Genomic DNA, 15538 nt, shown 5'->3' on the forward strand with positions numbered 1-15538 from the left:
ACCGACTTCTTCGTTGACTTAAACACAACGACCTTCGGGGAGAGCTGTGCACGAGCCGAACACACCCGCACACGCACACGCACTCACGTCGTGCCCTCCTCCTTGTCAGTAGGCAGGTGTGTCAGCAGCAGGAGCGGCGCAAAGTGCCAAACCCAAACTTTTTACGCACCGTGCGGCCGCTTCACCTCCTCCCCCCCCCCCACCCCCACCTGAGCACGCCCTTGCAGCGGAGTCCCGTTTGCACCAAGACTACTGTGGATTAAAAGGGGGGGGAATGCTCACATCCCCGGTTAGTCTTGGCTTGCTCCGCCGAGTGCTCGCGGGGAGCCGACCCGTCTTGGATGCCCTCCACTGCCGTTTCCGCATTCCCGCAGCCGCGGCGAACACTGCGGACGCGTAGCTCAGATCCGTGATCTCAAAAGAAGAAGAAAAAAAAGAAAGAACCTGTTCTCCCGGTTAATCTACCCCAGCATTGCTGTCGGTGCAGTATGTTTCCAGCCAGGGGAATAGAGGGAAACCGGAGAAGTGAAGGGCCGTTCGCTGCGGGCTGTGACGGGCCGGTTTCAGCGGACTGAGGGAGCCCGGAGCCGCGTCGTATCGATCGGATCGAGCCTGGAATCCCTCCCCCCCCCCCCCCCCCTGCCGCGCTCCTTCATGTCCCGCGATGGAGACCTGCTGTCGCTACTGTATGCCGTGTTTGGGCCGGCTCTGGGACCGCATATGGCCGGACTTCCACTACCCAAACGTCCCCAGCAACAACAACAACAACCGGGGCATAGCCAACCCGGCGGCGGAGATCCGCACCGTGTCCGGAGACATCCGCGTCCCGTCGCCCAAGAAGCGGCCGGTGCAGCTTTACGCCGCGCTCTTCGACTTCGAGGCCCGCAGCGACGACGAGCTGACGGTGAAGGAGGGGGACAAGCTGTCCGTGATCGAGAAGCGGGGGGAGTACGTGCTGGCCAAGAAGCTGACCGGGTCCCTGCAGTCCGGACTGATCCCCGCGAACTACGTGGCTCTGCTGCAGGACGAGTTCGCCAAACACAAGTCAGTGTGGAAGGATGCAAACCTGTGCTCCTCTTCCTCCTCCTCCTCCTCCTCCTCCTCTTCTTCTGTCTCCACTGCTCCTTCTCTGTTCCTTCATTCCACAGAAGACTACTGGTAGAAAAGTTTTCTTTCTGCTGTTTCACTTGCTGAATCAACAATCAGAGAAGAAATAATGTAATATGATCTGGTTGCTTTAGGTCAGCTGTCTCAATCAGCTGTTTTGATCAGTTTGATCTGCAACTATTTTTATAGTTAATGGATAATTTAAGTAGTTTCTCAAAGCAAAGAAGGAAAAATAACCCTAATCCTATCCATCCATTTTAGGCTTTGGATTATTGGTTGGATAAAAAGTGTTGAACTGATGCAACGTTTTCCAGTACCCCCCCCCCCCCCCTCCCCTGGCTTTAGGTATTGGCTGAGTACCGATCCAAAATCATTGTTTAATCAATACGCCGTAGGCCTCAGTGTGAGGGACTGTGATCATTATTTCATGGATTTGATTTTGTTATTCCTGCCATTTTCCTGTGTGTTTTAAAGTTGTTGGTTTACAATTTATTCATTTATGTATTTATTTACAACATTGTAAAGTTAAGAGAGAGATCAAACATGATGATGATGATGCAGCATAACAAGTTTCATAACTCCAGTATATAAACACTGGCCTCATTGTAACGGACATCCGATTCGGCTTTTAGAGTTTGCATTGTTCGTTAGGGGTTAGGATTATTTTATTGAAGAAAAAAAAAATCAAACATTCCCAAATTGTTGACAGAATAAAAAACGCAACGAATAGTGTTTTTCCCCAAAACCCAGATATTCAATGTAATTCGCATTGCAGAGGGTTGAAAAAGTGGAATATTTGCATTTCGGCTGTCATTGATATTTGCATAGAATTTGTCATTTATAAAAACTGAAAACTTATGGCATCATCCTGGCGTCCAAAGCAAAGTTAAACACAAATGTTTGTGCAGCTTCTAGCTAAAAGTATCCCAGAAGCTGCAGGTCTTCCATTATTCATTCAGTCTGCAGGAGTCCTCATGTTTCAGCACTGAGCTCCGTCTCTTTCTGTGGACTGGAAGACAATTCCACATGTCCCAGGGTCTGCAAACGCACCACTGAAACTGAAGATAAGGACGTTTTAAACGTAGTAATATCGCTGATTTCCTTTTTGATGAAGTCAGAGCTTTATTCTTTGTTCCATTTATGAACGTAAACCCATAAAACTATTTTTAGCCTAAAGAAACCAAAAAGATCAAAGCACCGCTGAGCTCACTGTGCTTTGGGCTATTTATTACCTCCTGAAGCATCACTCCCCAAGGTGATAGACATACACACACACACACACACACACACAATATAGACTCACACAGAATGCTTCATCTTTTCATGCAGTGTATGATGCGATCCTTTGTTATTGGGGAGATTTACCCAACAGTATGAGTCAAGTTGGGCCTCAAATGAGCTTATGGTTTCAGAGGTGTGTGTGTGTGTGTGTGTGTGTGTGTGTGTGTGTGTGTGTGTGTGTGTGTGTGTGTGTGTGTGTGTGTGTGTGTGTGTGTGTGTGTGTGTGTGTGTGTGTGTGTGTGTGTGTGTGTGTGTGTGTGTGTGTGTGTGTGTGTTTTGGAAGGGGGTCAGGTAACTGTTACGGTTTTAATTAGTCATTTCAAAGTCTTGAAAGCTGAACCTTCATCATATTACTGTGATACACAATATATTTGGACCTACTTTAATGAATATAGAGTAATTTAAATAGAATTTTTAGTGCTGCACATGATGATTATTTTCATAATCAATCTATTTTTCTGATAGTTGGTCTATAAATAATTTGTTGTTTTTAATGTATCACTCCAGCACAATATTTCTTGGTTATGTTATAAGAGATCCCAGCTGTTTCCTGAGTATCAGGCGGATGCTACTGTGGTGAAACCTAAAGGCAGACACGCCCTCCCTGATAACTTCAAGTAAATAAAGGTCCTAAACCAGCAGGCAGGACTCGACAACACTTAAATGCCAGGCCCTATTCACCTGAGAATGTGTTGATGCTTATCAGCGGTGGAGGGAGTTTTCCCATATTTTACTTTAGTGAAAGTACTTTAACCACCTTTTTAAATAATACATTATTTACTCCTATCTTTCTCCATTTCCATTAATCATTATGGTTCTTCATGCATCGTGTCCATGTGTTTTATCTCTCCCCTCTGCAGATGGTACTATGGGAATATAAACCGTGTGAAAGCCGAGAAGCTGCTGCTCGCCTCCCAAAATAAAGATGGCTCCTTTCTGGTTCGCATCAGTGAGAGTCACAGTGATGAGTACACAGTCTCTGGTAAGAGGCACCGCCCGTCAACTCATCCCTCCACCCGCCCATCAATCTATCCACCCGCCCATTCACAAGTCACCTGTTTCTTGTCTTTACATTAATACCACATCCCTCTTCAAAATAATGTTCACAGGGATTTGAATAATTCTTCCTGTTTTTTTATGTTGCTGTGCAACGCATTAAACCAGTTATTAAATTCATTCTGATCATTTATTTATAAAAAGGTCCAAGGGTAAAAAAAAAACAGTGATTAGTTTAAAGAAAGAAAGTCTGAAGTTGCTTAAGTTATAACTTTAGACCTTATTTCAGGCATCTAACCAACAACCCATTCACGAATATAATTTACTTTACTTTGAGATGATGAAAACAAAGAGACATGCAGACAGACCTTAACACACAGAGAGTCCATTTGACATCAATTTGAAACATTCATAATCAACCAACAACATATTTTCCATATTTCCTTTATTTTACAACTTTCCAGCCTTCTTTTTATCGGTAAATCGTTATTCATCAGGATTTCTTTCCTAACCACATACTCTTATGAATTTACATGTAAATTTATGAATTTGCCGTACTTTTGTTTGGGTGGGAATCCTGATGTCATTTCCTCTCTTGTGTTGTTCATCTCCATCCATCCTGTCCTCCACCCACTGCCAGCCTTAATCTGCCTGCCTTTGATTTTCTCTGCTTCCCACTATAGACGGCAGAAGGGGACACAGCGTGACCTCAGGCTGCCGTGTTGGGGGGGTGAAAACGTCTGATTGCCGTTTTTAAACCGGCACAACTTTGCTTGGTGTTCAATAACTAAATATCTGTCTCTTAACGGATCAGTGGCTGGTTATTTTTTTTTTGCGACAGACTGACCAGTGTGGACGAAGTTCCCCTGGCATTAGCAGCATCTGGTCAGTTCACTGTTACAGGCCATTGCTGCCAATGTTGCAAGTAGATGTGGTTGAGGATCCGCGTGCCTCCGTGTAAGTTAACATAAGATGAAGCAATCACTGGCCCTGAATTGGACTTTGCAGTTTATTCCTCTATCTATATTATCTTCATTTAAAAAATATAATTGACACGTGATGATTGGGTTTCGTATTGATTGTTCACTAATATATATAAAAAGCAACATTTAACTCTCACTTATTGAGCGTTTTGGGGTGTTTTTTTGTAGGGGTGTCACATCACACCAAGTCACTACCAAAACATGACTGGTGTTTTTTCCTGCTTTTCCACTGGAATCAGACCTGGAGTCACTTTCCCTCATTTTGCCACAACAACAAATCCGCATTCAAATCGGCAGAAGGGGAGAGCTTTCAAATTCTAGTAGTAGCTTAAAGCCAGAAGGACTCCATAAACCCGACCATGCCTTGCCTTTAGTCACAGTAACCCGCTCCTGTATGCTGTCATCCTACTACACTTTCATGAATGAGCCCACAGCAAATCTCTCTTATGCACCCCCTGAAATGTGTGACTTTAATCAAAGCCTCCGTCAGCTCTCCCTCGTCTCCGGCTCATTTCCTCTCTCTGCTCCGATCTTTTCTTTTTGCCCTCCAGCTTCACCAGATTCTGTTTCTGCGTGGTTTATTATTTTTTTTCTCGCCGTCCCGCTTCTCCACATCCTCCATACAGTCCTCCCTCTCTCGATCCCCTCCCCGGACCTCTTTCAATGTCCTTTATTTCCCAGGGGAGGGGGGGGGGAGGGGAATGTTGGCCTTGGATTCTCCGTATTCACTGCGTTACTGTGTGTGTGATATTGAAAGGTAGTATGTGTGGAATTGTTGTGATTACATCTTCTGTTCGAGTTGTTCGGATTTCTTTTTTTCATTGAAGCTGTTGATGTGTTGCTTTTAGTGCAGTTCTGCTGTTTCATTTTTTGTTGTTGCAAGATTTGTTGCATTTGTTGAGTGAAACATATTTAAAAATAATTACTAAAAATGTTATATTGTTCTGTAGAAGATTTATTCCTCATGTCACATTGTACATAGGAGAGCATATTGGTTTGTTACTAAATCACAATGTAATCCTTTTATTTTGTTTACCTATGAGAATTTGAATAATGATGATGATGAGTAATGATCATTGCCTCTAAGATTGCAAAATGAAAGCACCCTAAAAGCCCCCCCCGACTTATTCAAGTCGTATCTTTCAAGCAAACCTGATTCATGACGAAGCACTGTAACTATGGAACAATCAGATTTCGACCTTCGAGAACTTGATAACGAGTATCTTTAGTTAGAATCAGACTGTTTGTGTTTTTAAACATGCAAAATGTGACAACAGTATGTCCTTGTACTTCTTCCAGCCCGAAGTGAGGGAAACGTTAACCACTTCAGGGTTCAAAGGTCAACTATCGGGGCCTACTTTGTCTCCGATAAGCTCTCCTTTGCTACGCTGGGAGAACTAATCTCCTACTACCAGAAAAACCCCCGGAGCCTGGGAGTGCTGCTGGTGGAGCCCTGCGCCCAGCAGGTAGGACACAAAGAGGTCGCACATCGACTGCTCCCAACACTCCGTGTCTTGTTGTTTTTATGGCGAACAACTGAACCTGTTTTGTGCTTCGTGTTTGAACAAGCAGCTGTTTGCGCTACCATGTCAGCCACTACCGACTGTAAAGGTCGACAATGCGTCTGTGCAGCTCCCCCCCCCCAAAAAAAAAAAAATCCATTCACCACTTTGGGCTTCTTCGTCACCAAAAACAATTTTTGAACCCAATGTTGACACATCATCACCGGCCAGTTTCTGTCTTCAAAGACTTGGGTTTAAAAAAGGGTTTGAACACTCATAAACACCTCAACATATGACAGGATGTGTGTGGGTTTATATATATATATATATATATATATATAATTAGTTCAACTACCCAACCTTAACTTCTTATGAATGGCACCATTTTTAGCGCCTCAGACGTAATTAGCACATTCTATTCTATTCATAGGGTAACATAGAAATCAATTACCAAAATCATAGTACTACTCTACCCTTTCTTTTATCTAACTCACCAATACAAGTAGGTAAAGCTTTGTGTCTTTTGTCTCTGACGTGAGAATCTATAACCCTGACGGTCTATTGTCTATTGGGCGTTATACATAACTTGACAATAGGCAAACATTTTGAAGTGTAATTAACCAGACAATAATTATCGTTATTATTGTGGGGCATTACTCAAGCTATCTCTGCACTGCAGCTTACACGTAATCCCCAGCGTCCTTTATTCATGACTCAGCAGTTTGAGTCCGGCTGGTGACGACGTTTTTACTACGGTCCGAGAATCCACCCATTTAAAACCATCACGCTTTACATTTAAAAAAGAATGAGATTAGAAGTAAAAAGAAAAAAATAATAGGGGGGGGTGATAAGGCAATATCGCAAAGCATTTTTTAAAGACACAAATGGTGTAGTTCACCTAAATGGATAAAAAAGAAAAATAGTGTTTTAGAAGATAAATCAATTTGACCACAGAACAGGGGCCCGCTCAGTGATTCCTCCCTTTCAGAGGAGGCTGTGAGTCTGAGGCCACGGACACACTGAGGCAGAAACACACCCGTCACATGAAGATATTTTACCATGAATGTGACTCAAACAGGAAGTAAATGAGGGTTAAGATAAGACCAGAGTTACACCCAATTCGATTATCTTTAATGGATCGTATGAGCAGGAGACATAATTATTGTGTGGTGAGCGTGTCATCATTTCCTGACTCTCGAACCCGGTGAAGTAATTAAAGAAAGATGTTTGAGCCTTTTTAAAGGTCCCCTTGATACATTTTCTGCATCACCCTGAAATGTCCAGATATCATTACGGCAGCTACATTTTGGTGTCAGCACCTTGCATTGTGCAGAATAGGTAGTTATGCTATTGAAAATGCACAATCCGTCCGTTTTGGACAGAGTGGCACCTTTTGTCTGCCGTTTATTGCTCCACTGCCGTTTGTTCGATCTGCGCATTTAAAACTGTTTGGATTTGGAAGTGGTCTCGACTGGCCCTGTTGTGTGTGTGCAGCGGGAGCTGTTTGACATGGAGCCCTGGGAGAGGCCTCGAGAGGAGTTCAGACTGCACAAGAAGCTGGGAGAGGGTCACTACGGAGAGGTGTGGGAGGCTCAGTGGACCGCAGAGAACAAGAAAGTGGCCATAAAGACGCTGAAACAAGGTACAAATGCGCGTCATTCTGTGGGTTTAAAAAAACAACAACATTTTTTCATTTTATTTATCATTTTAAACCAGTATTTCTTACATGCATGTATTTGGTGGATTGCTAGATTGTAGTAAAAAGTGTGAAATCATCGGCAAGGGGTGTGTTTTTGGGGTCAGCGACGTAAAAAGTAAAAACCCAGACATTGTTCCACCGCAAGAGGTCAACAACTACACCGGGTACCATTTTTAATTGACTCAGTCAAAACGCAGCCTTGCAGCCATTCAAGAGAAACACCTTTGAAGAAATGCTTTCCCGCCGGGCTCCAATTAAAGGCACTTCTAATCAGACCGACCTTTCAACAGCGATCAAATACTTTTCTTCACTGCCCTCTCTGGTACGTTAAGTGCCCTTAAAGTTACCAGAGAGGTCAGTGACGACCTGAATATTCAGCCCGGTAGATTGTGTGCAGACCGATAACAGCACTATATTTAAAAAAAACACAAAGGACTGTGTGCATTTTTGTGACGGGCAAGTAGCCCAATGTAAAACAAACAGATGCTTAATATTTTGGTTGGCCATCGCAGGAAGGTACCAACAACCCTGGTGGAGGAGGGTAACTAAAGTTTTGGATTGAGAAGGCCAAAATGAAACAGAATAAAATATGAAGGGATACACAGGATGGTCAAAAACATAATTGCTCGAAAGCCGTGACAAGTAAAATAAATGATGGTTTAAATTACCCATGAAGCACAAAAGAGAGAAACTACGGTGAACAATAGAATAATCCAACAAAGTAACCATTTCTCAATCATTCTGTCTCCACTCCAGCGGACACGAAGCAGGACGAGTTTGTGAAGGAGGTTCAGGCCTTGAAGAGCCTCCATCACCCCAAGCTGATCCAGCTGTTGGCGATGTGCTCCAGAGGAGAGCCGGTCTACATCGTGACCGAACTCATGAGGAAAGGAAGCCTCAAGTCCTACCTCGCCTGTGAGTGCTGAAACACACACACACACACACACACAGTGACGATACAATGTTTGGTACATATGGGGGAGTCAAGTAATCGATTCCCCAACAAAGTGGTTGGTTTTCATGTTTCCAAAGACGGGAGGCTCCACTAACAGGAACTCAATTTAGCTTTTCTTGGAGTTTGAGAAATTCAACCTTTCCCTCAGACATTTTTTGAAAGCCTTCTGAAGCAGTATTTAGGCCAAGTGACGGTTAAATCCCTTCCCCTTAAACCCAAAGCAAATGGAATTATAATCTGGCAGCTCTGCTCAGCAGAGAAATATTGTTCTGACGTTTACAAAGGGTTTTAAATACAGCGAGTATTAGCGAGCTGAATGAAGGGTTTGACTCCATAACTGTGTGTGTGTGTGTGTGTGTGTGTGTGTGTGTGTGTGTGTGTGTGTGTGTGTGTGTGTGTGTGTGTGTGTGTGTGTGTGTGTGTGTGTGTGTGTGTGTGTGTGTGTGTGTGTGTGTGTGTGTGTGTGTGTGTGTGTGTGTGTGTGTGTGTGTGTGTGTGTGTGTGTGTGTGTACAATCACAGCAGTGGACCTCTACTACTTGGTAGAGGTCAAATAGACCCTAAATTCTGAGTCATGATTCGTGGCAGAATGACTATTTTTCTCATTTCTTTCCACTTTGGGTTTAATCCAATGAACTAACATTCAAAACCCCACAGACTATGGATGACATTTGGTTGAGTTTGGTTTGGGAAGATTAGGGTGACGTTGCCTTGGATTAACAACTTCAAAGGCAGAACATCTTCTGCAAAAAAGACAACTACTGCTGTAAATATTGTTGTAAACACAGACCAGGATCAATGGACGATTTAAAAAAAAAAAAAAAAAACTGTACATAGAATTTACTAGTAGAATTTACTTTTGTGGTAAAGTCTTCTTCAAATACTAATTCAATGCCTCTGTCAGAACTCCAGCGATTGTTTATGTCACTGGAAACAAATTGATGTTCATCTGTTTGTGTGCGATCAGCTGCTGAAGGCCTGATGCTGACATCAGCTCATCTGATCTACATGGGCAGTCAGATCGCAGAGGGCATGGCTTACCTGGAGGACCGAAACATCGTCCACAGGGACCTGGCTGCCAGAAACATCCTGGTGGGAGACGACCTGGTCTGCAAAGTGGCCGACTTCGGGCTGGCTCGTATCATCAAGGTGAAGCCGCCCGCGTGTGTCGCCTGTCCGAGTGTGAAGCACAAGGTTTACTGCACCGCCGGGGGGGGGGGGGGGGGGGGGGGGGGGTTTGTTGTCTCCTGGGCCTCCGCCATGAACCACTTTCTTCTTTCTTTCTCTTTTAAATATGCACAGTGTGCTTTGTTCCATTGTAAACATCTGGCCGTTGTAATGGAGCAGCACTCGACTCTGCATAATTTACATTGTTTGCTGTAATAACAGTGTCTTATTCATACAGCGCTTTCGGGACATGTAAAGATTTGATATCAGCTCAGAAAGATATCGCTTCAAGAACGCGTGTGATATTTAAACTGTAATGCATCATTACCGGAGAGATGACATTTACTAGTGCTGCATCTGAGCCAAAATAGGCAGCAGCCTTGATTGACAGATCATTTTCCAGACATAAGGCGGGTCCCGATGTGATGACCTGGAAGTCGTAATTACGCAGTTATCCCTTTATGTCAAATTGGCTTCAAAGCCGCGTGTTTTTCTTGCGGCGGAGAGGATCATTTAAATTAAGACCGTCTTTTGGGAATTTAAATGAAATGTAGAAATAAATCTGAGGAAGAGAGCACTGTTTAACTAAAAGTGTGTGTATTAATATTTTGTGAACCTTTTTTTTTCTCCCCAGGACAGCGTGTATACAGCCAGTCGAAACACAAAGATTCCGGTGAGGTGGACCGCTCCAGAAGCAGCAATTCACCAAAGGTTCTCTGTGAAATCAGATGTCTGGTCATTCGGGGTCCTACTGTATGAGATGATGTCACGTGGCAAGATGCCTTATGAAGGTATGGGGTTGACTTCTTTCTTCTTTTTTAATTGAGAATTAGAGCGTTATTAATTGCAGGGGATAAGTTTCATGTGTGCTCAGCCAGAAACAGTGTGGATGTACGGCCTGAAAAGAAGTTTTCTTTTTTGTTTTGAGGAACACTGGTCTGATTATTTATGTACTAGAACCATTAGATCACAACTTGCACTGAAACATGGCGTTCAGTTGTCTTGTGTCGAGCCTCCGCAGCGCTTCCTGATCGTAGCTGTTACTCGATGTCTTTGCCTGCTAAAGAAAACATTGAGGAACGAGTGAATACTTTCAGATCTAATGCTCCGATGTGACTCCCTGTTAGGAAAAAACAACAAGGAAGTGTTGGATCTCCTGTCATCCGGGTTTCGGCTGCCTTGTCCGACTCGCTGTCCACAGAATATCTATCGCATCATGATGGACTGCTGGGCCGCTGAGCCCTCCAAGAGACCCTCGTTCCACGCCCTGCACAGCCAGCTGGACTCCATCTATTCCAGGATATATTTCAAGACTATAGAGGTATAGAAAGAGCAAGTCCTGGGGGAGACACCACGGTGAGAACAAATGACCTGCGACTGACGGCAGGTTGTGCATCGACTGTGGGTAGAGAGGGGGCGGGGGGGGGGGAAGTGTTCTCCTCCCCCGTGCAAGCCACAACAGGACGTGTATAAGAGGTCACACGGGGGAAGAAGAGCATCCAAAGCAGACAAACGGAGGTGAACTCTTCAAGCTGCTCGCCAAATTAAAAAAAAGACTCAGTCTGAGGGGGAGAAAAAAAGGCAAGGTCCACAAACAAAATATTTGAAATAGCCACGGAAATGTGTAAATACACTCCTGCTTAGAAATAAAACACTAAAACTCGGCACATTCATGGAACTGTTTTTAAATTTATACCCTTTTGTGATACTATTTCATAACCTCTGTGCCATGTCTGTGTGTACACACTTTAAAATGCTATGAAATCAGGGGTTAGGACTTTAATCACCTGTCTTTTAACTGCAAACCAGTGCTAAAAAAGGGGGGTCATGTGCAATAATAATAACCGCTGGCTCTGTTTTAGCTATGCAACCGGTGCGAATGCTGGGGACTCCGATCGCTGTGTTATTCCAACACTTTTGTCTAATGTGACGTAACACACTTCTTGCAACGGTGCCGATGAACAATGTTGTTGATCACATTACGCATTTGTATTAAGCGCCAGTCAAGTCACAATTTCCACATTTGACCTTATTCTAAACTAATTACTGAACTCCAATCAGCAATGTCGCCTCACGGCCAGAAGGTCCAGGGTTCAAACCCACTGCGAGAGTGAATGGCAGTCTGTCTCTGTGATTGACAGGCGACCAGTCAAGGGTGGGCCTCGTCTCTCACCCAATGCCAGCTGGGACTCAATGATTTACAGTAAAGAATAACTCTTTTGATATACATATGACATGAGGGTTAAAATCCAAATAAAGTGGTCTTGATCTTTTTAACTGAGTGCTAAAGGACTCCAACGCTTTCCCTAGGAATGAGTCTTAAAACTTGAAAATGAGTTAACATTTTTGCACTTTGTTTCTTTGTCAGTGTTTTTTTTTTATGGCTTTTTGGTTAAAATAATAAAATACGGTCTGTGGTTAACATTTTAATGTTTTGTTCTACAATGTTAAATATATTCCCCTCTCCTGAATTTTGCGCAGTTTGAAGGTGACTGGTGGTGTACACCCCCCCCCCCCCCCCCTGTGGTAGAACCTGTTAGAATTATTTCTGGGGATTGCATTTTTGCTTCAAAAATCATTAAACTGGTATTCATATCGAGTTTAACTTGAGTATTACAAACTTTTTTAGCCACAGAACTAACTTCAATAATACAAAAACTAATGGATTTTTCCCATTGTCCTTTTTTTAAATTCTAACTGCTCCCTAAACCCAAATCTAAATGTTTCCTCCCTGCAGCAGTCTGCTTGGAAAGCAAAGATGCACAGTAACTTAGCTCATGTTCGCATGTTAGCTTGACAATTAACATAAAAGGTAGATTTAGTAACGCACTGCACAAAAACATGGCCAATCAAAGGCACGTTAAGCATGTCGTGATTGAGCATTGGATTTATGTGATAAAATGGCCAATGACAAATGTAATGCTTTTTGCACCGTAAAACTAGAGACTTTTCATATCCACCGTTTTTTTACGGCCTCATCAGGCCTCTAGCAGGGATACACGCTGTCAGTCTTTTTATTAACAAGGAAGTCTTTTATTCATGCTACCTTTTTCTTGCAGGCTTTTTTAAAAGGTTTTGGTGAGATTTTATATGTCTAATGAATCAGTTTCATTAATTTCTCTAGAATAGTATGGAGATCCTAGTCATCCTCATAGCTTGAAAAGTCATTGAGCCTTGTAGTAGTTAAGTTATTCAACCTTGTTTAGAGGCCAGTTACACCTAGAGTGACTATGTTTACACCACAGACTGTAGAACAAGGAAAAAAAGACACGCACAGTGAATCGGGTTCGTCCACCACAAAATTGTACAACATTAAGGCAATTTTACAACAATGCAACTTTTGTTTCTTATGCATGACCATATATATCCAACAAAGCCAAGTTCAGGAAACTTTAGCTATGACCATCAAATCACAAGATTGAGTGGATTTTTGTTAGGCTGAGTGCATCAAAAACCAGTGGCGCAAAGAATAAAATATTTGAACTATTAGTTGTGAAATGTGTGTTTTTTTGCGTGTTGTGTGCTTGCAATCAAACCTCTGAAAAAGTATGGAGCTGATATGCTTGGAATGAATAAAGGGGTTTACGATGAATACCTCACACTTGAAATGTGAATGAGGAAATGAAACCCCTTCAAATGTGGCAACAGTGCACCTGTTAATCCACCATGTAACACATGCACTGGGAATGAGCTGAATTCTCCTGAATTTCTGTTAAGTACCATTGCTACCAGTAGAAATGTTACTGTTGCTCAGTAAGAAAACATTTAAAAGAACAAATCAAACATGACTAGACTAAAAAAAACTAGATGGCTAAGGCTTTAAGTTACTTTAAGTCTTACGGGTCCCAGGAATTGTACCACAGCAACAGAAATGATGCAAGGCGTTTGTTTGCACCTGCATTTTGTTTCTGCCTTAAAAAGAACCTGTGCGCAACTGTTCCTGTGTCAATAGTTCCTCCTGAGGCATTGCAACCGTTTCCTAGGGGGGGGGGGGTGTGTGTCACTGATAGAGGTGACATTGTGTTTAACTTGCTGTGCCTCCTCTATGCAGACTTCAATAACCCTGACATGTTGGATGGTGCCCAGCTGGGTCGTCTTTGGCAAAGTGGTTTCATGCTTGGAGTGGTTGGAAATGGGCACAGCGACAGATGGCCACCTGCCTTTATTGACTTCTAATAGACCAGGGGTCTTCAACTGAAATGTGAAGAGGTCCAGTCAGGGAACATTTCTAGAAGCAAAGGTCTGGAAGATCATAATGTGACTAGGCAGTCGAAAATTGTGCCGTCACGGAATAGAGTTGTATCAACATTTATATGTAATCAGTACACAACTAACAAATCAAATTCTAAAACTCTTTTAGCAATATTTATTGTCATGTAACAAAAAACTGAACATATGTGCCTGCAAATATTAATAATGTTCTCTCAAATAAATAAAAGTAGGGCTGCATTTAAAAAAAATAAAAGTGAAAAATTCTGCATGTTCTTCATTTCAGAAAAAAAGTGAATAACGTGAAGATAAGCTTGAGTTTCCCCTTTTCTCGCTTCACATTTGGATTTGACAGTCAGCAAACTATAAATAAAAAGCATCAGATGCATAAACTACAAATGGAAATTCAATTAGAGGCTCATTAAATCTGGATGATTATGAAGTCATGTCAAAGCAAGAGTTAAAGGAGGAAATTAAAGAAGAAAAGAAGAACAACTAGCTGAGCTTCAACTAAGATGAAAAGGTCTCCTTAAAGTAGGAATTTCTGGCGTGCCGGTGTTACGCCATAACAACTGATGTTGCTCTTTGGCAAAGAAATGTATTTTTACACCTCAAAGTGGTCTTTGTCGGGGTCAATGAATGAATGTGTTCACTTGAAAAAGCCATACGTCACATACCGGGATGCCGTCTCTTAATACCACGATATGGATTTTGGGCCGTAACGTGCAGCCCTAGCTTTAACTTAAAGAGGCCGACACTAACACAGCATTTCCACACCGATCAGAACGTCATGGTGTGCAAATAGTGAAAATGCTCGCCTACCAACAGGAAGAATATCAGTAAAAAAGACAAAATTAAGACATATCAGCTACCATATTGTCTACAATAGCAAACAACATTGAAAAGGGAATGGATGATGTCATGAGAGTTTACAGTGAAATGAGATAAAGTGTAGGGTAATTGTATTGTTTACCAACACACTGATACTAAATATTAAGGATATTAAGGTCGTTTGCTCAATGATAACGTGTGTGTGTGGCTCTTAAACGAGCCGTCAGGATTTACGCCCGGCCTAGGGGAGCCAGAAGTAGCATACAAGTAGTTAAGTAATCCCGTAATTAAGACAAAGACCAAGGCCGCAGCTTTCTCGTTTTGGGGTATTTATTTTAGTTCAAGGTCATAGATTTCAGGGTGAGCGTGGCCTAAAACCACAAACAAAACAATACGTGCAGGTCCCCCTACCTTCCCTAGGACACATAAAGAAACAAACAAAAATACAGGTGTCTTACCTAACTCCCTACCCAAAAACAGGAAAAACCATGAACAAACAAACAAAGGCTTCTCACCCCTACAGACCTCCTTGCTAACCCCCCCCCACTAACCCAAAAGTCCATGAGGTGCAGCATGGCTGGGGCGAGCTGCTGGCTCCCACAGGATCCTTCTTATGCACCGACATCCAATCACCTGCAAAAGGAAAAGAGACAGAGCAAGGCAAAACATACAGCAGCCACCTCAGGCAGGGAGGGGAACTGCCCCCCCCCCACTATGACGCTCTGAGTCATAACAGTGCTTGAGCATATGGTGTCTCGTCATGGGACAGTTCCCTCCTATGGCTCCCATTGGCTCCAGGCACGGTGCAC

The 15538-nt window shown here is 42.9% G+C and overlaps 1 protein-coding gene across 1 annotated transcript; it reads left to right on the forward strand.

Moving 5' to 3' along the window:
- The first annotated feature begins 240 nt into the window (after positions 1–240).
- Positions 241–13178, forward strand: srms (src-related kinase lacking C-terminal regulatory tyrosine and N-terminal myristylation sites). Its single transcript, XM_037478972.2, has 8 exons — positions 241–1044; positions 3249–3370; positions 5667–5833; positions 7364–7511; positions 8325–8483; positions 9490–9671; positions 10324–10480; positions 10817–13178. Exons 1-8 carry the CDS (start codon positions 665–667, stop codon positions 11014–11016), a joined length of 1515 nt encoding a protein of 504 aa, XP_037334869.2. The 5' UTR covers positions 241–664; the 3' UTR covers positions 11017–13178.
- Positions 13179–15538: the final 2360 nt, after the last annotated feature.

The sequence above is a fragment of the Pungitius pungitius genome, chromosome 1 (assembly GCF_949316345.1).
Source record: "Pungitius pungitius chromosome 1, fPunPun2.1, whole genome shotgun sequence".
In the NCBI taxonomy this organism is placed as follows: domain Eukaryota; kingdom Metazoa; phylum Chordata; class Actinopteri; order Perciformes; family Gasterosteidae; genus Pungitius; species Pungitius pungitius.